Here is a 21,674-nt window from a genome sequence, read left to right on the forward strand (position 1 = left end):
GCGTTCGTGTCATTTTTGACACCACCTTCTGGTTTTTTTCCGACACAACCATGGCCGGGAATATTACGGTATGAAATTTAAAATGCAAGCAGATAAATAAATTTCGGTGTACTTTGTTGGAATGGCGCTTTGGTTCCGTAATCCCACGTCGTGAATTTTAGGATGATTTTCGAGGCATATTTTTGGTAATTTTGCTCGCCAGGTTTTCGCTAAAATTTCACATTTTATCATTGTCAAATCCTTTAATATGTTATATGTGCATATTCGGACATGTTTTCAAATTCAAACTAACTCTATTTTAATCCGAAAATAGGTTTCCTTAAATTGTTATTAGCTTGAGAAGTTGTTTACTTTTTCTCAACTACGCGAGTACATGTTGTTTACTTTATGCAAATGAGGCTCGGCTGCCGATGGATTTCTGCGAGATAATTGGGGTGCTCCACCGCGCCTGTAATTAAGAATAAACTTCAGTCAATGGATGAATGTTGAAAAGAAAGTACCTTATTTTGGGGTTTGTGATTTAGATATTAAATTCGTAATGTAATGAAGGAATAAGATTAAAAAGAGAATGAGGGGTTAGTAGTGTAAAAATAGTAAAAATAAAAAAATAAAAAGAGGCGTGTATATGGATTGTGAAAAAATGTATCAGTGTATCAAAATGTATCAAATTGATGCTAAGTTTCGGCATGAATTTTGTTTCCATTGATGAAAATGATTATGAAATTGATGGAAAGAGTTTTGTATAAATTTGTTTGTATATTGTGTTTCCCATTGATGAAGAATAAAATATTCTTTAAAACAAAAACAAAAAAAAAGTTTAAACCCAAACAAACAAACTCATACTAGTACATGTAATAGAAAAATAACAATGATAATGAGATACATGTATCTGGTTCGTGATAATGCTGACACAAGATTACATACTTTGTTTCCTGTTTGTGAAATAATCCAGAGTATAATAACTATGAAATAAATGTGAAAATATTGTACCAGGATATTGCTTTGCTCGCTTTGTTTCATTGATGAGGGAAAAAAAAGTGTTCAATGAAAAAAAGGGAAAAAAAAAGTTTGTTGTATTTCAAGATGATCTAGCTCCAGAGCCTGCGCAATGGGTGCCAATCTGATATATATATATATATGTGTGTGTGTGTGTGTGTGTGTTCCCTATGTGTCTATTAAATTATGAACATAACACATACATGTATGATTGCAGTAATTACAATTTCAATCCCTTGTTGTTTCATTCATTACAACAAACAACATCATGCAAACTCCTACACACATATGTAACACACAAATAAGTTGAAAAACTGGAGTCGACCAATTCGTTTAGTCACAATTTTATTTGTCTGTTTGAAGTGCATGCCTCCCAAGGCAGATAGAGTTTTCACTTGATGGCATGGAATCATCATTCAGGGGCGGATCCAGGAATTCTGTAAAGGGGAGGTGCTTTTACAAAATTAAAAGTGGGCACGTATGCGCCCCCCTTTTCTTTTTATTTCTTTTGTTTCAAAAAAAATAGGGGGCATGCGCACAGTGCACCCCTCTGGATCCGCCACTGATCACTGGCATTTACAACACCATCATGATAATTATACAGACTTGTGATCTACAATTTACAATACACCATACAAACGTGAGCAGCAGTATAGGCCACCGACACAGTGCTACTACCATCACAGCAAACTCTGAGTGCATGAGTGTAACATAGTCACATTATCAAAATATACATGTATGTCACTGCTTACAATGAGACTAATACTCCATAAATATAATATATCACAAACCAAAATAAACATGCCAAAGCTAAATTCATTATGATTGAGTTGTTTTTCACAAATATACACATATTTAATGGTACAATTTAACACAAGCACATTCACAATCATTTGAAATAACTGTGTCAGGTAAGTACTGTAAAAGTGGAATTTTTTGTGCGATTCGATTAATTTTTTTGCGCTGGGCTTGGTAAGATGAATTTCACCATCAGTCGTGACAACTGAGTCAGCATTCAAAACAGCTGACTGCTGCCATGGCTATTACTGGCTTGTGCAGCACATACTATGGTAAAAGGTAAATTGTCCACATTAAAACTTTGTGTGCTATTACTTTCACGCTAGATTCAAGTCCCACAATACATGTGACAATTTCCTCTCCTCAGTAATACAGTAGTTATTTTGAGGGATTCCTCTACTCTCCCAAATCAATTATTCCCGCACCTGACATGGCCCAACATTCATGACACAACTTTCAACAAGAGTATGTTATAAACATTGCAAATACAACAGCAACAGCCAGGCACAAACCAATCAGATGTGAGCCAGATGTGTGCATTGTTGCTATAAAGTACTACTTTTTTTTTCTTTTGCAACTTGGCACAGATTGCAAGTTCCTCCATGAAATGGGGCCAGTATCATTAACACGTTTGTGCTTATACAATACAACTTTCTGTTTTCTAAATAAATTTGTATTTTTCTTGGAAAAAAAAACCTGTATTTACAGTGCAAAGTCAATTCTAGTAACCCTAACCTAGATTTCTTACACAGCATTTACATCAAATACAGTATATTGCTTCCGAGAACCATGAGACAAGATATATCAAGGTTTTATGATATTTCATGCACAAAACTTTTCTGGATAGCTCATGGGTGGTTATATGATAAGTCAAATCTTTGATTGGGATTCACTCATCTATTAAAAAACAAACAAACAAACAGAGACACCCTCACATTAAAACCAGACTCTTATTGTTAAAGGACATGAAAATGACCTTCTCTTCCAGTGATCAACAAGTTCTACATCCATTCAAATTCAATTCATAAGTCATTTCGCTTCAAAAGAAGCAGTTCATAATTATGTACACAGATTTGTGCTGCATCTTCTGCCATAAAAAAGGTAGAAAACTATTCTATAAGCCTATATCTTCAATCAGTTTAAGTGGTAATGGACAGACAGTGCACTATAAAAATGCATAGGCAATTTTCTTTTGCCATTTTTTTTTTTTTTTTTACCGTGAGGCACAGTTTCACAACCCTCCCCCTTCAGCCCAACAATGTCAACCATATCACATGATTACTTGTTACAATCTTGATAAATGATGGTGAATTAGAACTTTGGAACAGTGGAACCTTAGTACCCTGGTATGTACACTGCACGTGTACACTAAAAACCTCTTTCTGGTGATAACCAAAACCATTCCACATCTGAAACACAGTTCATTGCAGGCATCTTGTGCACATTCTCTTGTCTACATCTGACTTTTACAACATAAGGCACTTTGACAATGATGATATACTATTAATTTCCATAGGAATTTTAAAATATGATAAAAAAAATCCACATTCAATTTAAACTACTGCTGCAACAGTGCTTGAGGGGAGAAATCTGATCACACTTGGAAATAATTTCATTCAAGTTTCAGCGTTGTCGGTTACCATTCTGATATATGGCCCACAGCTAAACAGTGATGGTGTCAACACGATTTAGAAAATATAATTCCAGCTTGGGCTTGTGCATTTATATTCTAGTATGATAATGAAACATGTTACTGTAAAAGTGGAAATTTTCGCGGTGTTGAAATTTTCGCGCATTTCGCGCAACCAGAAACTAGCGCGAAAATAAAAACACACGAATATTTTTGCTTGCCATACGTTCCTGTGCGTGATGTCTTGATTCCGCGGAATTAAAAACACCCGAAACTCTTCTGACCTGGCCTAGCGCGAAAAATTAGTCGCGCGAAAATATCCACTTTTACAGTATCCCGTATGCGTAATCTTCATCATGCCATGCTTATGAGATGTGCACCACGCTTGGTTCAGTGCTGTTATAAAAGTCGCAAATAGTGCTATGACCTAGTTACAAAATCAGGCCATCTTAGATAAGCCTACACATTATCTAGTAACGATCTAATATTCTCCAGCTGGCTTATCACACAAGGTGATCTGTTTAATTAAGAATTTGCTGACTAAGTCAATACTGCCTCTGGACAAGTGTTACCGTTACACCCAGCAGTAGACTTGCACATCTTTTAATTTGCATCAATGATCTTGAATTTACAGAACATAGTAAATAGCATGTCTTACATCACACTAGTCTTGTCACTTAAACACTTCTGTGGATAGTGGTGAAGAAGCTGTGTATAATATCATGTACCTCCTCTTTTTTCCCCTTTTTTTTTCTCTTTTTTTTTTTCACTTGTAAAGGAATGAGACAATCGCTATTTGTTGCTGTACAGCTGTAGTTCGACAAAAAACTAACAATCCTCCAGTTTACAGCATTTCATTTTTACAGTAGATATACTTGTCACGTATCAAACACATATTTCAGAGCAGTCTTTGTACAGATAATACACATTTTCAATTCCTCTTTTACCCTTTAAACATGACCAAGAAATACCATCACAAGCATGCATACATTTTAGACCGTAGAGTGTTATTGCTGGAGGGAAGCCTTCTGTCAATATGAAAAAAGGGCATGTAATCAGCACACTGGAGATCCTGAATATCTGGGTCACATCCATGCATGTCCTCGCAGAAAAATCCAAGATATGATTGATGCCACCTTTTTGAATATGTGTGAAATATTATCTAACTATGTTGATTGTTGTTGGGATTTTTTTTTTTTTTATCAGACTATCAAAAAGACCTATTTGTATTTTTGCAAGGTAGACATAATGTACATTCAGAGCTATTCATCAAATAATGTTGAATACTAGTAATGAATATGTTCATAACAAGTCATATATAACACGCTAAAACTGTGTTTATATATTGTTTAATAAATTGCTGTTGGGCAGGAATGACTGTGTTAAAATGGATGCTCTAATGTGTGAGGAAATAGGCCAATTTCATAATACTGTACATCTATTATCAAAAAAGAAAAGCTCTGCTGAAAGCACTTCCAGCTTATCTCATATATCACAGTCAAAAATCAAACATATTTTGACAACAGCTTGCATACAATGAACAGCAAAAGAGAGGTTGCACAAGGGATGGTGTAAGATGCACTGGTCATGCCATGGTTTAATTGACATTGCCGCGGTTATGACATCACAATCCTGCCAGCACATCCATTGGCATGAGTAAGTAAGCGAGACTCATACACTAAATCCAGCCATCAAAACTGCTGGTACTGCGGCTGGCTCTCTGCCAGCAAGGAATCAAAGATTCTGCTTCATACAGAAATATTTCACCTTGAGGTGACATTCATGGCAGACAGGATGCAACAAAATTTAATTCATCGCCTTGCTTTTGAGTACTGCTAGCTAGAGAGTCTGAAGCACTATGTTTCCCTGAATAGATCTGAAGAGTGCAAATTCACTCCTTGAACAAGTTGACTTTCAATATACATATATAGTAAGATAGAAAAAAAAATGAAATGCATAAGTTCCCTTGCTATTTGGTACAGAATAACAAAGATATGGAATTTAAAGTTTGACATGCAATGGTGGTTTTTAGGGGGAAAATGTTGGATTTTAGTGATATTTTTGTGTGCAAAGCAGCAGCAGCATTGTGGGGTGATGACATTGTCATTTCAATCTGCTGGTCCAGCACACATAGCCGCGACAAATATTACTATTCAGTGATAACATGTGAAACTGTAGAACTCTGTAACTTTCTCCTTCTATGTCCGATAAATGAAATGTGTGTATTACTCTTCTTTTTTTTTTTTCTTTTACTACCGTTTAGGGAAATTGTTGTTGTTTTTGCTACTATATGTTTTTTTTTTTTTTCTGTATGAGGGGACTGCATTCTACAAGCTCTGCTTTTCAGCAGTCCCCTCCATTTCCAGCAATATTGTTTATGCATTTACCACAGTGACATAACAGTTATTTATTTATTTTTTTTTTTTGTATCTCTGTTGATAATTTACATACATCTTTTTTACAATGTTATTTCTGTTCATCGCATTGTGGGACTTTTTTTTTTCTGACATCTGTGTATACGAATGTTTCATTGTACTTCCAATTATTTTGTTTGTTGGAAATGAAATATATCAACTTGAACTTGAACTTGAACATAACTCCTTTGATTGTCTATTTAGACTTATATATTCTCTCGAGTTAAAAGTCAACCTGAACAAGGAGGGCCACTGTACTGTCATGTTTGTTTGTTATTTTTGAGGGTTTTTTTTTCTCGACAGAATTTACACGATGGTACAAAAACAGACATTTCACAATGGTACACATCAAACAAACTAAGACTAGGTGAAAGGACTACAATCACATGCCCCATACCACTTTACTGCACTTGAATATGATTTTACAAATAACAAATTTTGAAACTGTAGATTCAGCATGTAATCTCGACATGGAAAAATATGTTTACTTTACATGTCAAGATTTTACTATGACAGTTGGAAAATAAGAAACAAGGGAAATCCTGATTCCATCCTCCATGATAACCCCCATGCAGAAGGCTAGACAGTATGGTAAAAATCAGATGGTATCTATCTATACAAAACTGGTTCCTCCAAATAATGTGCAAAGTAACCTCCGAGTTCTTCAGTGATGAAATATCAAACAGTCATGTAGTTTCAAGAAGGTAGTGGCCATCAGTAGACTTCATTACCCTGTCATTTGTACTCCCTTATATTTAGGGTTATTTCATGGCAAATGCAAAAATACAATAAGATTTCTATTGCTTTTCTGTGTACTTGGAATAAATGAAACATGTCATATACATGTAAAAAAAAACATATTCTACAGTACATGTATATCTACACAACAGATATTATCTTTTTATCTCACACAACAGATAATGAACGATGCACCGGATATTTCCAAGAAGACCAGAGGAAAGCAGAAAATACATTCAAGAAGCACTGAATTCAGTCAATGTTTGAGGAAATCTGGGACTCCTGCTTTCCTGACACATTCAGGAGAAATGTGTCTAAATTTGAGACAGCATGCACAGGCATATCGCTACCACCATAGAATTCATAATAAAATGCATCTCTCTTTCATATATATAAAATAGATCTCTTTGTATTTGCAATGCATAGAGTTCTGTTTCAGCCATCAGTGGTTGCAATAGGAACTCTTCAAAACAACTCAAACCTGACCATCTCCATTGCCATAGCAACATCTTGGGTGAGTATGGTTGAGGATTGGAATGGACAAGTGCTACTACATGTCTGATACTATCAAGCTTCTCTTATTACTCCTTCTTTCCCTTTAACACCTTCTCCCTACGGAGTACAATTAAAAGTCTTGCTGTCAAGCACTGCTGTCAAGCAGTAAAATAAGAAAAAGAAATTAAGGAGAATAATGCCATCAAATAAAGCCGACCCTTATGACATGATATCACCGTTATCGCATAGTGTAGGTTTATGTACTTGAAGTCTCGAATATCAGGACTCCCATAAAAGGCATGAGAACTTTCGCTGCCCAGAACTGATTACCAAGAACTGCTTGAAATGTCTTACGATATTATCACTGTCATGCATGGTATGGAATAGGATACATTTTGTGGGATTCCATGAGCAGAAAAAATGTTGTTTTTTTTTTTTTTCACTTTAGCTCATGGACAAAACTTTGTAGTAACAATATTCATTCACAAGGATAAGTGCAAAGAGATGAGCAAGTTCTCATAAGCCCACACACATGTCATTTCAACAACTGACACAGGAAAAGATTTCAGAGCCCAGGTTGTGACAAACAGTATACTGATGGAATTCACTCCAAGGTGTGTTCAGGGAAAGGCTCCAGGGAAAATGGCTGCTCCTTTCTTTGCAGCTATGGTGGGAGGGTGGGGGCTTCCCTGCCCTCATGTCAGTGATGGGCAGGGTTCATACCCATCACAAGGTGAGCCGTAGTAACCGACGAACAGGTTGAGGACGTTGACCATGGGGAACATGATGCACGCCCCGATGAGGGAGCCAATCTGGGTGACGGCCCCAAACCAGATGAGCAGCTTGCGGTTGTTGGGCTCATTGCGCAGGATCCAGCCTATCGTTGCCTTGGTGTAGGAGAACAAGCCAGTCACCAGAATCCAGGCCAGAACCTGTTGATTTGGGGGGGGGGGGGGTGGGAGTGGGGGAGGAGAGAGATATGGTAGCAAGACAGACAGGAGAGAAAGGAGAATTTTTGATGCATGTCAATATCAAGGTATATACCATAGGTGTGTAAAAGAAACGAATACAGAGAGAAAGAGAAAATAGAACAGAGGAGAAAAGAGAGGAGAGACAGAGAACTGCAAGTAGATAAAAAGAGAGGGAAAAAGTCGGAGGAACCAGATGTGGCTCGCCTCCCTAAAACTGGTGTTCACAAAATCTCAGTAATCACTCATATAATTTCACTTGTATGCTATTGTGACGCACGCCATTTTAATCAGAGCTACATGTACATCGTAGCTTCCACCTCTTCTGTGAGGCCACTACTGGGAGACAGATCTAGGACTGTTGGCTCATACACTGACATTAATGTTGTGATGCCCAAATCATTTCTTGCAGACATTCTGCTTTTGAGGTATGCCTAATTACTCACTTTTGTGAATGAGTTCTCATCGTCACTGGCTCCAGATCATATATGAGCATTGGATTTGTCAGTTACTATAACAGTCTATGAATCATACAACATATGATCGACTATTAAAACATATTCACATGACAAATATGACAGCAAACAGTTTTACTGCAGGGAAATTTACTTGAATCTGGCTGATCCATGCAACAAACCTTGTATCTGATGCCTTCGAAATGGCAGAGGTAACTTTTGGTTTAGTAAGTACTTAATACTCACCACCAGGACGGTCCCTGAGAGTTGATCCTGCAGAGGTGGTGTGGGGCTGAGGGCTGCTGTGGCCAGGCAGTAGCCTCCCATGATGGTTCCACAGAAGGCTGTCACACCCACCAGCAGGAGGCTGCGCTGGGGGAACAGCATGACTATGAAGCATGCCACAGGGTTGGCCACATTACCCAATGTTGCTGCCAGGAGGTAGGCATTGAAGCTGTACGCCCCACATGAGTAACTCTGGATGGATGGAAGCACGCCGTTGCTGAGGGCATTGACAAAGCCGAGGAGGAGGAAGAGGTAGACAAAATGTGAAAGTGCCTTTGTGTGTTTAGGAATCATTGGGTCCTTTGAAGACTGACTTGTGGCCTCCTCCGTCTTCGTATCATCTTCCACCATGTACTTTCCACTCTCCGTCATGGAGTGGGACTCACTGAGCGCACTCGACTTCGATGAGGCCGAGGAGACTGACTTGGTGAGAGCTTCTGCCGAGTACTCCCTCCGGGCAATTGGCAGAAAGTTGAGCAGGACAAATGAGACAAATGACGTCAGCATCATGGCAAAGAGAAACCAGAAGAAATCTTCTGGGGGAAACTTGGCGGGCAGCGTCTTGGATACCCACTGCGTGCAGTTTTGTCCAGAGGTGGCATTGATATAGGTTTGGTTAGCAACACACACGGTATTGTCCACTCCCTGTCCGATGGCCACAAGGCTTGGCAGCAAGGCACTGAAACCTTCACCTATGAAATACCACGTCAAGTAGGAGCTCTTGAAGCGAGCCATAAATGGCGTGAAGGTGACAGAGGAGCTGCAGTCCACGATGGAAACGAAGAAGGCAAGACAGAGCAGTGCCGTGCTGCGAGTGGCTTCTATCGTCTTCCAGTATGTGGTTACATCCCAGAAGAACACCAATAGGAGACAGGCTGCCACTCCAATGGGCAGGATGATGTAAATGGTTGGCACTTCCAGGTGCCGATCTTTGGCAAAATAGCTTGCCAAGGTGAAGAGGAGGGGCCCGACATTGGCAATCTGGATGATGATGACGAGGTAGGAGGCCAAGTTGTACCCTTCTGGAATGCCGAGGGAGACCAGAAGTGGTAGCTCTACCCAGAGACCATTGATGGCAACCCAGGATCCCGTACCAAAGAGGACCACAAGAAGAATCACTGGCACTTTGTGCAAGTTTTCTGTCAGCCCCATCTTGGATGTTGTGCTGTCTGTGAGTATAGTATGATCTGGGTTCCTCTGTTCAGTGAATCTTGTGATAAGGTCCTCTGCAATTCTCAAGCTAGGCTGGCATGCACACAAACATTCACCATGTAAACCCGATGGATTATGTGCTCTCTGGTATCCAAGATACACTTGCTTCAGTTGTCTATCATTATCAAAGTCTAAGCAGATTGCTGGCGCTCACTGGATGCTGTTGATCCCTCTCAAAACTCTCTGGCATACAGATTACCAAAGAAGAGAATCGCGACACACTGGACTATTACCAATTGGGTTAGGATCCTCAACTGGCTGTCAAAATCTGCAAAGAAAAAGTAGAATCACACCTATATATTTGTGCTAAGCACAAAGAGCAACCAATCTTCAAATACCAAGTCTAATATCATGCACAGTGAATACTGCTAAGCCTGTTTACTATGATGAATTTGCAAAACATCACATGACATCAAAAGAAGTGCGGAAGCTTATCTCCTATAGAAGATTTTTCTGTTCTTTCTACTGTGGTTGATGAATATCTAACCACACACTCATTGTCCCTGCCAAACAAAGAGCACATATTTCTCCTTATCATGCATGCACTGATTGTTAATCTACCTTGGCACCCTCGTCCTTGACAATGCGTCTCTTCTTTTTTTTTATAAATAGTTTTCAGCATTTTCTCACAGGTCATTGTTAAAATAGAGCACATAAAGAGCGAAAGAGAAAAGGGGGAGGGGAGAGATAAGCACACCTTGTTGAATACCGGTTTCTATAAATCATGACAGTGATATATGACCCAGCTTTTATAGTTTCAGTTCAAAGTGCACAATTGACTTTGAGAATAAAAAAGTCCGTCACTGTGCATCCTTTCTCACAGTTGATTGTACAGTACAAGGAACAGGCTCGGTTTTTATCTTCAAAATATGCTAACTTGTCATATACAGTAACATCAAAATCACTGGCAAAAAAAAAAAAAAAATAATAATAAAGTTGTTATCCCTTGCTGCAAACAGCGCAGCCAAGAATGGTAAGTGTTCACAAACATGCTTTAGGGGAATTGTGCCAAATATTACATGATTATTGCATATATTGGGGAATGTATGATTAAAATACACACATACACACACACAGGTTTTGACGAGTAAATCCTTCAGTAAGAAACACTTTTTTGTTTTGTTATCCATATTATTAATTTATCAGACAGTCTTCTTCAACATACCTGGGGACTCAGGTTCACATTTTGCAAGCATTCATACTACAATGTAGTTTCCTGACATAATACTGCTCGCACTTCACTGTTAAAGTGTTAAGTCATGAACTTTCTGACATTATGTCTTTGTACTGCCCGAGTGAATGGTACTTATAGAAGCACATATATGTAAGAAGAACCAGGGGGATAGGAGTCAGGAAAAATTAAAGGCGAGCCAGCTATCTGCTAAGTCTCAATTCAAGGATGATATTTCCTCTGAAAGAATATTGCAAGAGTCAGATTAGCCACTCTTTGGAACATTTAGACCTATGCAAACTTCCCCAGAGGATATTTCTTTTGGTTGGAAATTACTCATCTATTGGCAGGACTCAACCTCTGGATTTCACAACCTGATGAACCCTGGATATTTGGAGTGGACCCTGGTCAGCAAATCAACCCAAGTCACACAATTAGAGGGACAGAAAAGCGCCGACATTGATGGCAAGAGAGAGAGATATTAACAGAGATACAATATCTCCTGAAACACTCTTTACATTGTATGTCATGAGAAATATGAACTCTGTACATGCCAATGGAATGTGTGAAATTCACTCCTTGCTGAGAATGCTCCTTGCTTCTTTCAAGTCTTCTTCCTCAGTAAATTTCATTACTTTCCTAAATAAGATCAACTTCTTCTAGGTTCATAATTTGCCCGACCAGATGCCATGTGAAGCACAGACTTCGGTACAGCAACAGGGCTGTGCATAGTTACACGTAGGTTCAAAATGTGATTAATGTACATTTCACGTCATCCTGGATGCAATAATATGATTGCTTAGTCATAAACTTTATTACATGAACCTGAGTGGATTTAAATCATCCTTATATTCTTGCACTACTATATCACAAGTTTACCCACATCCCTAATATGAAACATATGAATAAAAATCTGCTTGTGAAAGGGACAAGTGCCTCACACTTCTGATTGTATCTAACCTTCTTCCAATTAATTCAGTGAAAGGTTCACTTTAATAAAACTATGGGAAAATACAGTTAACCCCATTAAAAGTTGACATTGCATTGTACACCAATCACATTTAAATCAAAAGATTTTCTACAGTACTGAGCCATTGCTTTGTCCAATAGCTTATGTGCTCACTGTCTGACGAGCATGAATGACACATTGAGTTTGCATTGTCCTTCATCATAACTCCTAAAAATTTCATTCCAATGACACATGATTTTGATACTTTTTTACAAGAACTTACTACTGACTTTCTACCATGGCTAACTACTGAATATGCCATATATCTATACTCTAGCAAGTCTAATTTTTTTCAAGAATTGGAAATTCCCTACAATTTCTTGAGTGGTTATATTTGCAATTGTGGAGTACATTGCTGAACGGAGAAATGTATGCACGGTATTGCACGCCCGTCACATTGATGTCAGATCAGAGTTACTATTTTCACATGCTTTTAAATTGGCGAATAGCAGATTTGCAAAATTCATGAAAATAAAAACCTTGCAAAATATTTGGCATATATACAGCACCTCAGCTGCAGAAAATCAGGCATGTTTTCACCCAAATTGTTCTGGGACAAATGGACTGTGGGTGGAAACAGGTCAAGCAGAAGTGACAGCTACAACTGTATAGGATTACAAACTTTAACAAACAAAGAATCAAAACAAAAAAACCCACTTTGATTTTTCCCTTTCATATCTATCACTCTTTGCATTCCTCTGGTGTCACCATGCAGCAAGTGCACTGGGGAAGGAGGGATGGGGAAATTATTTTCACACCATACCTTTATCACTCTCAAGACCTTGACACTGTAATAATACAGATAATAGTTACGTTCAGACGGGAGCCCTTAACCTCGAGGTTAGGAAACTTCGAGGTTAGAGCTTGTAGTTAGGGACCGTGAAGACGCACTCGTAGCTAGCAAACCTCGAGGTTTGCTCGATGTTTCGAGCCACGAGAAATCTTATGGTTAGCGCTCTAACCACGAGCCGCGGGGGGTCCCCACTCGTAGTTAAGCACCGTGTGGACACAAAAAACAACGAACTCGAAGTTAAGAGTGACCTCGCCGTGAACTCCAGCCCCCACAATTTCCCTCTGCTTCCGGGTCAACCTCCCAAACGTTCACCACAAATACACTACACGTGCGCCCGAGGTGAAAAACCTATGACGCACATCACAACAACATCATCTTTTCTTCCCATGCGCTTGATCTCTGAAACTGAACACGTCGAACTCGCTACTGTATTCTATATTCTTCTCCGACGCTAAAAAATTGTTTTCGACGAATATCTTCATAAAGCATAAAGTCATCAGTGCAGTGCTATCTCTGCATACCATGACAGAGGAAGCTGGTGCCGCCGGTGGGAAAAAGAGTACCGATACGGGAGTCCGACAGGGTTGGACTAAAGAAGAAATAGACGCCTTGTTAGCAGTGTGGGCTGAAACTTCCGGTTTTGTGGGTTTAACATCGAGTGGGACCCACTCGTAGTTATGGGGGGTAGAAGCTTAACCTCGAGGTTAAGATTCGTCGTGTGGACACACGTCGTAGTTAGAGAGCAAGAGCTAAACCTCGAGGTTAGGGCCTGCCGTCTGAATGTAACTAATATGTACACATAACCTTATTGGTGACAGCAATCATCAGTAATGGGACACATTGCTCCTTCTGCCACGAGATCACACACTCGTAGCTTACCTCACTAATTCTAACCTACACACGGATCCTAGCACTGCAAGTCAACCCAGAAAGTCCCAGAAATCACATTTCCTTGGTGTCACTTTCTTTTATTGATATCAATTTTTTTTCATAATTCATGCTAGTAACAGTAATATTCCATGTGGTAGAATAAAAACTTCTCATTCGTTGGCATATTCTGGTCATACACCATTGCTTGTTTTTGTTTAGATATTGACAAAATCCTAAAAATGCTACATTTATAGCTGATGCTTAAATCAGCACATACATCTTATTAGAAAATCAATTATACCATGACTATCTCAAAGAAATTGACATTTTTCGGTTTTCTTTTGTTTTTTAAATTTAGTGCAGATTTGGCGAATCTAACCAATTACATAATGGCTCTCACAGTAAAATTCAGCACTGCCAACTTAATGAGGGCAAGATGCAAATTTTGGCAACAAAATTACCCCAGGAGATCCACTATCAAAGACCACTACAAAATCACATGATGATGCGGCTAAGTATGGACTTCACAACATGTAGTCTACCATCATAGTGGCGATGACAAAGAAACATCAGCAATCAAAAGCCAGGAAAGGGGAATGTACTGTTCGACAACTCCCATCATGTTTATAGATTCTAGTCACTTCTTTGATATGGCTTATCTCTTTTGTCATACATCCCTGTTTGTGTCAAGCCTTCTATTTGTATTGTAAGGTTGTTCTATTTTCCTAAAAGTGAGCACCTGCTCAGAGTTCAACAGTAACTCTTTCTTGGATGCCCATTTGGGCCACTACAATTTTGAAATCTGAAATCTGTTCCAAAAAAGAAATGTAGTGAACCAAAAGGAAATGAGTTGCCTCAATTAAACAGAGACATAACATAGGCCCTACCATTTAGAATCGTAAGTGCCCTATCAGGCCACCAAAAGATAGCATTTTTGGCAATTCGGTGGCCCACTATCAATTTCTAGTGGCCCTGGCCACTGCAAATGTTGAGCCCTGCTAGCTATAATATAACTGGAGCCCAAAATAAAGAAGTGGCATTATAGAGTATGTATGAAGCTCATCTATTTTTTTTTCCCAAACAGAAATTAGTTCCTTTTCCAATTTTACCCTAATGGTATATATATGTATTCATGTAGATATACCAGGTACGCATATCAATGTTGACATCTATAGTAAGTTAGGTCAAACATACATTACAAATCCTAGTATTCTTCTGAGAATAACTCTAATATTCACAGAAAATTATTGAGAAAAATGTTTCTCCTTGAGAGAAGTCAACATGCCACACAGAAAAAACCTCTATCAATTAAGTGATCCAAAAAATATCTTCAATCTCATTGAACACGTAGATGCAGTTGTATACTTTCGGTTAATGGTTCATGACTGTTGCTTGTTAAAAGGTGTGTACAGTTCTGGTCGAGGTGAGGATTTAGCTTTTAACGTTTTGCGAGATATTCAGAAACCACTCTATCAGATGTCAAAGAGCATGCAGTTCTAAGGGGTATCAAAAGTTTATTTGATGAAATTCAGTTTAGAAATGGCTGAGATATCCAAAAACAAGGCGAAACAAGAGATCCTAATTAAGTTGTGGCATGTCGCCTTTTATTATTAGCACTTTTTTTGGATATCTCAGCCATTTGAAAGCCAATTTTCATCAAATAAATGTTGAATCCTTCTTAGAATTACATGCTCTTTCATATTTCATAAGAGGCTTTTCACTATCTCACTTAGGAATGTTCAAAACATGAATCCCCACCTCAACCAGTACTGTACAGTCCCTTTAATGGTGTCTACACTTAAGTCTTTAGTTCCTGCTTTTCTAGATCACGATGCCTTATCTACAGCTGAGCTCAATTCATTTTGTGCTGCTGAATAGATCAAACATTCCACAACCTACTGAAATGCCACTCTTGGCCAGATCAAACATTCCACAACCCAATGAAATGCCACTCTCGGCCACCGTGAATAAAGCATGAAAATTTAATACTTGGTCATCTATAAACACAACAGTGGGCAGGGCAGGGCTTCCAAACACAAGAGCCTTTGATAGAATGCCCCCCCCCCCCACACACACACACACAAACATGCACAAAACCCCAAAATATCAATTAACAACTGCTCACATCAACAAGAAGGCACACACATTCAACATATAAATTGGTTCAGCGAAGAAAATTAAAGGAGGCTTGAAGGAAATTCTTACCATGTCTGAGTGAATTCAACCATGAAAGAAAGGATCATCTGACAAAAATTCTAGCAGACAAGTGTTTGTAAACCCATAGCCATCCTCAAGAAAATAAAAAGTTCTTGGAGGAGACACGTGTGGAAGCACATGCGACTACACTTCTCCACAGCCAAATCAAGTCTGTATGCTTCTACTTCAATGAAGGTCTTTTCCACGCTCTGCTGCCCTCACAGACAAAACCCCGCACAAGGGCTGTGTGATGTAACCCCTGAATACAGTTACAAAAGGCTGCCTGCATGCCTTTCAATGGGGATAAAGATGCCTTTGAGAAACACACAAACACAGACACAGACACACACACACATACACACACATACAACTGAAACAAACGTAAATCTTTTACTTGCTCACATGCCTCGATCTCTGCCTGCATTTCTTTGTGGCTGGCGCAACCTGGAAACTACTGGTATTAAACCCAGGCATCATCCGGAGTACTAAAATTTGTTCTTTTTAGTTCAGATGGTCCCATCAGGGTACCAGCTATTTTCATTTGCCATTACATTGCTGTTCAAAGCAAAACAAGACAAAACAAAACAAAAAGCCAGTAAATTGCCTTGGATACTTGAACTATCAGTTAAAGCTTAAATGACTTTTTATATTTGAGCTTATCAGACTGTGTTTAACATCTGGGGCCATAGTGTTCATTTGAAATAATTATCATGTATACTGTAAACATCTGATTTCACTGGCGAGACAGGCTGTTTCATCCAATGGTTCCAATCACAATAAATGTAAAATCATTTCCATTCAGACCAATGAGGGGGTTCATTTGCCTTCTAACCAACAGAAAATACTTTGAAGGAGACCTCCGGATGATTTTTAGACTTTAACATTTGAACAACTTTAAATTAGTTACATTGAGTACAGAGTTTCAGACTTTATAGTGATTGGGATGAGGAATAAGAATGTTTTCAAAATTCATAACAAATTGAAATGAACAAGGATGATGACATGGCAGCCTCACCATTAGGATGCATGAGTTGGGCCTCAAGGAAGCAGAACAAAAGAAGAAGGCATGCATAGATTTATTGAGTAGTTCTACGACTATGACTCATGTCTTACCGTCTCTGAAACTGTACCTTCTTCTTCTTCTTTCTTTCTTTCTTCTTCTTCTTCCTTTTCTATTTTTTTTTCCCCGTAGCGCTACGAGACATTTCATGTGATAATGCGCTATATAAATGTTGTGAATTATTAGATTCTGCACAGGTGAACTTGTTAAGGAAGGGGTATTGTAATGGAATTACACTTCTACATTTCTGAAATATGTGAGGTTCCTACATGTATGTCATTGATCAGCATTGTTCAGTGTAATTTGTTTACGATTTTTCAGAGTATTGGTTTCTCTACTCAAGGACCACAGTAAATTCCACAAATTTATCCATGGAGCTGTCGATTTATGTTCTACATGATGTGAAATGTAAAAATTCGTCTGGAATGACCCTTTAAAACACCATCATGACACAAGAGATGAAAATCAAGGTGCCTCATCACTGGCTCCTTGCCTTGTAAGTGGACATTCTCTTCCATTCACTTCTTTTATAAACTGTTATCCTCATTCTGAGTAAAACAGGAAAGACAGAAAGAGGGAGGTGATAAGTTACTAATGTTTAATTCTGTGGACAGATCAGAAGAGAAATAACAATCATGGCCATAATTGCTACATACCTAAATGTCTGGTACAAAGATTTTTATATACCACTGTATTGTCCCATATCACATTTTACACAGTCAAATACACATTCTTGTATTACCAGTAACTGGAATAAGCATTCTTCAAAATCAAATGCAAAGTTGCATTGAATGATTTGATTTTGATCACAGGAAAAGTTGCGAGTGATACATGCATTTGATGCATGTCAAGTTTTTAGCAACAGGGACGGGGCCATACCAGAATCATTACAGCAGTAGAAGCCAGCATAACTGGATGAGTCACATTTGCCATGTTTGCTGGCTAATTTCAGCAGAATGCGCTACTCTTAGTGCAGGGGAAATTCACCTCATTACTGTTACTGGAAAACGAGAATCTAACATGGAAATCGTTCATGTATAATCTCCCCAAAAGAGTTCTCAGTTTCATCATCAATGCGTGTATAGATTCTCTGCCCTCCTACACAAATTTACACACCTGGATTAAACCCCTTAGTGATATATGTGTCTTCTGCCTGGGCACCACAGGCACTTTGCATCATATACTCTCAAATTGCCCAGTTTTTTTAGATAGATACGAGTGGCAACATAATAATCTGCATATGGCATATATCTGCACAAGGTATATGCATAAAACATTTCTTGAAAATCTGTCCAACGGGACGATCTACACTGATCTAGAAGGGCACTCAATCGCTGGGGGCACCATACCTCCCCATATTCTCACTTCAAGTTTGCGCCCAGATCTAGTTATCATAAGCGAAGAAGAAGAAAATATCATGATCATCAAACTTAATGTTCCCTTTAAAATGAACCTCGAGGATGCACATCAAAGGAAAATAGAAAAGTATAATTCAATTGTGCGGGATATCCAGGATAAGGGCTACTCAGTGTCATTCTATGCGATAGAAGTTGGTGCAAGGGGCCTAATAGACCATGGTAACAAAAGCCACTTAAAACAAATTTTGAGAACAACAAGTTCCAAGATTCATCCGAATGATTTTTTTTTCAGACACTCTCTAAACTCCCATAGGGCCTACTCTCCTCTTTTTCGATATTCTATGCCATAAAAGAGAGAGCTTGGTGGAAGGTACGGCACCCAGATCCATAGGGTTTCATTAGTTACGCAATATTCACACCCACCATGTTTTCCCCTTGAAGTCAAAGTGGAAGTACAGCAATATGTTTGAATACCGGTCAGTCCGTCTCTTCGTTATCATTTTATTTGTATGTGATGTATGTGATATAATTTCAGAATATTGTTTGAGGTATATTATAATTGATATAGAATTGTTTGTATAATATATGAGCGCAGGTGTTCATGGTTTATAATTATGTGGTATTGGTTGTACGTTTGTTTGGGGTTTTTTTTTTTTGGGGGGGGGAGGGGGGAGGAGGAGGAGGGTAGCCGCAGGTAGGAGATGGGGATAGTAGGTGAAAGTTTATTTTGTCACTGCGGCTCACAGGCTGGCTTGGATTTCTTTTACACATAGATTTTTGTGTTTTGTTTCCGTTGAGAAGGGAGGGAAGGGAATCTGAGGTTAAATGATATGTTTGGAAAGCTGAGATGAGCTTATTGTTGAAAAATAGAGTTGTACACTGTAATATCACGGATGAATGGGCAACTGAAAAAATGTAGAATTTTTTGTTTATAATTTTTGTTTTATGTTGAAAATGGTTTATAATAACTTTGCAAAGATGGGTTTTGATTATAAATAGGTGGTGGTGGGGGGGGGGGGTATGGGGCACACAGCCAAATAAAGATTTAAGTTGGTGAAGATGTGATGAGACGATGATGATGATGATAAGGCTTATATATTATTTCTGCATTTTGAATATCGGGAGGTCACATGATCTGAATGCCCTTTCAAAAAGTCGCGCTGTCGACCGTGCTGCTACTACCAAGGAGATTACACCACCCGATATTCAAAATGGCCTGGCGTGAAAGACGATGTACCGTTCGCTTATGCTGCATATAATCATCATTTTCGGTAAGTTGTAAAATGTGCATTTCAATATTGATAGCATAGATATGAAGCCTCATTATTGAAGACTCGCATTAGATGAGTTTGAGGTGACAAAAAAAAATTATCTAAAGTATCAAAATTCAAAGTGATCGCATACGATCACTGAACTCTCTTCGTGTTAGTCGGTCACGTCGGTACAGCCCTGTTGCTACTTACATTCAGCGACTGGGCTGTGTATAGTTACCCAAACCCCTGGATTGCCCAGTAGAGAAGAGTGCAATTCAAGCAGCTAGTATGTAGTAAGGTAAGAAGCAGCATGCATCATGAGGCATTGATGTATGCATGCGAATCCGCATGGCAAGGGGCCGCATTCACCCAATTCCAACAACACGCAAGCTTGCTTGCGCTGCTACATTGCTACTACTACACCTAGGGTCTACATACACAGAGACTCCAACTCTCCCGCTTTTGACGGGAGATCTCCCGCCGAAAGCCCATTTTTGCAAAATCTCCTGTTCTCCCCCTTTACCCCCTTGAGATAATTTCTCCCGCTTGAAATGATTTCTAACTTAGTCATAGTCATCGTATGTCGAAAAATAAGCCTTAGAAAGCATGAGATAACATTTATCCCTAGAGAGCTGGACCCCGGTCACAAGGAACTTCGCGCTTCGCGCACATCACGTTGGAGTCTCCCGTTTGCTAGGGGTTTCAGGCGGGAGAATCTCCACCGATCAGAAGGTGCTTGGGGTTGGAGTCTCTGCATACAAATGTATCGTCTCACGTCACTCCACTCTACACGAGTCCCAATGGATGGGACTGTCTCATACTCTTGGTAGCCGAGCCGGAGGAAAGTTTGGGGCGTGTGGCCACGAACAAAATATAAAACTACACGATTACATGCCAAATTACATCAACTGTTGATAATTACCATGGATGCCGAAGAAACAATCCTTCACTTTTGTTTGCCAGCGTCTGTCCAACACAAAGTAGCTCTGCTCTACTCCCTTTGAACACAGTCACATCGTACACTCAACTTTCGACTCACCCACAACATGAACAACCAACTGGAAGCAGCTGTACTCGGCTAGCTAGCAGCGTAGTGTAGGCCTATAATTTTATGCACAATTCGCAACACACATTGCACAGCACGTGCGTGTTGCACGATGGGGCTTCAGCTCTACTTTTTTACCAAAGAAAAAGTACAATGTACAATGGTATAGTCTTTGCTTTGCTTTGCTTTGCCTTTATGTTCTCTCGGGGTCAGTTCTCTCGTGCGTTTTGTTATCAGACCTAACATTGTTAATCAGACACTCTTGACCATATTTATGAAATAGTAATTGAAATGCTTCAGTTATATTACCTCTATAATTAAAATGCTTCAATTATATCACCTCTAGCTGGCCCGGTATCCAATCTCTGTTTATATTAAAGAGAGCTCTTATTTCAGGTACCAGTTTTATGGCTCTTCTTTGGACAGTAAAGCTAGTATGTTGTTGTTGTTGTTGTTGTTGTTTTTCGAATGAGGACTCCATACTGCATGTGGGCGTATTCTGATCGAATAGGGTCATACCAAATCTTCATACAATAATAAGAAATTACATCCTTGTTTCCAGTGCCGTGTTTATGTGTATGTGTATAGGCCTATTAGTGTGTTTTGTTTTGAGTTGTCGTTTTTTTTTTCTTTTTTTTTATACTCAGTTGAAAATTCCCTGAGAAATAGTCGTACTGAAAATGCACGGATAGTTCAGACAGGTGATTTAATTGATACCAGGTAAGGGAAGCGAGGTATGTCTATTGTGATTAAAAAGGAGAAGAAAAAGAAAATTATACTGTTATAGTAAAATGTGAATCATAATTGTGACCGAGCTATCATTTCTTTCCAATAAAGTGATAGGACATGATTTACATAGGCGTAAATAGATCGATAGGGTCTACTTTGGTATACGTGCCAAACTGTTGTTGCATTAAAACTATCATAA

General features: G+C 38.9%; 1 protein-coding gene across 1 annotated transcript; it reads right to left on the reverse strand.

Moving 5' to 3' along the window:
* Positions 1–7,534: 7,534 nt before the first annotated feature.
* On the reverse strand, positions 7,535–10,197 carry LOC140233080 (solute carrier family 52, riboflavin transporter, member 3-A-like). The gene is made up of 2 exons (XM_072313194.1): positions 8,741–10,197; positions 7,535–8,003 (listed from the first exon to the last, which is right to left on the reverse strand). The coding sequence occupies exons 1-2, from the start codon at positions 9,929–9,931 to the stop codon at positions 7,767–7,769; spliced, it is 1,428 nt and encodes a 475-aa protein (XP_072169295.1). The 5' UTR covers positions 9,932–10,197; the 3' UTR covers positions 7,535–7,766.
* Positions 10,198–21,674: the final 11,477 nt, after the last annotated feature.

This window comes from Diadema setosum, chromosome 9, assembly GCF_964275005.1.
Source record: "Diadema setosum chromosome 9, eeDiaSeto1, whole genome shotgun sequence".
In the NCBI taxonomy this organism is placed as follows: Eukaryota; Metazoa; Echinodermata; class Echinoidea; order Diadematoida; family Diadematidae; genus Diadema; species Diadema setosum.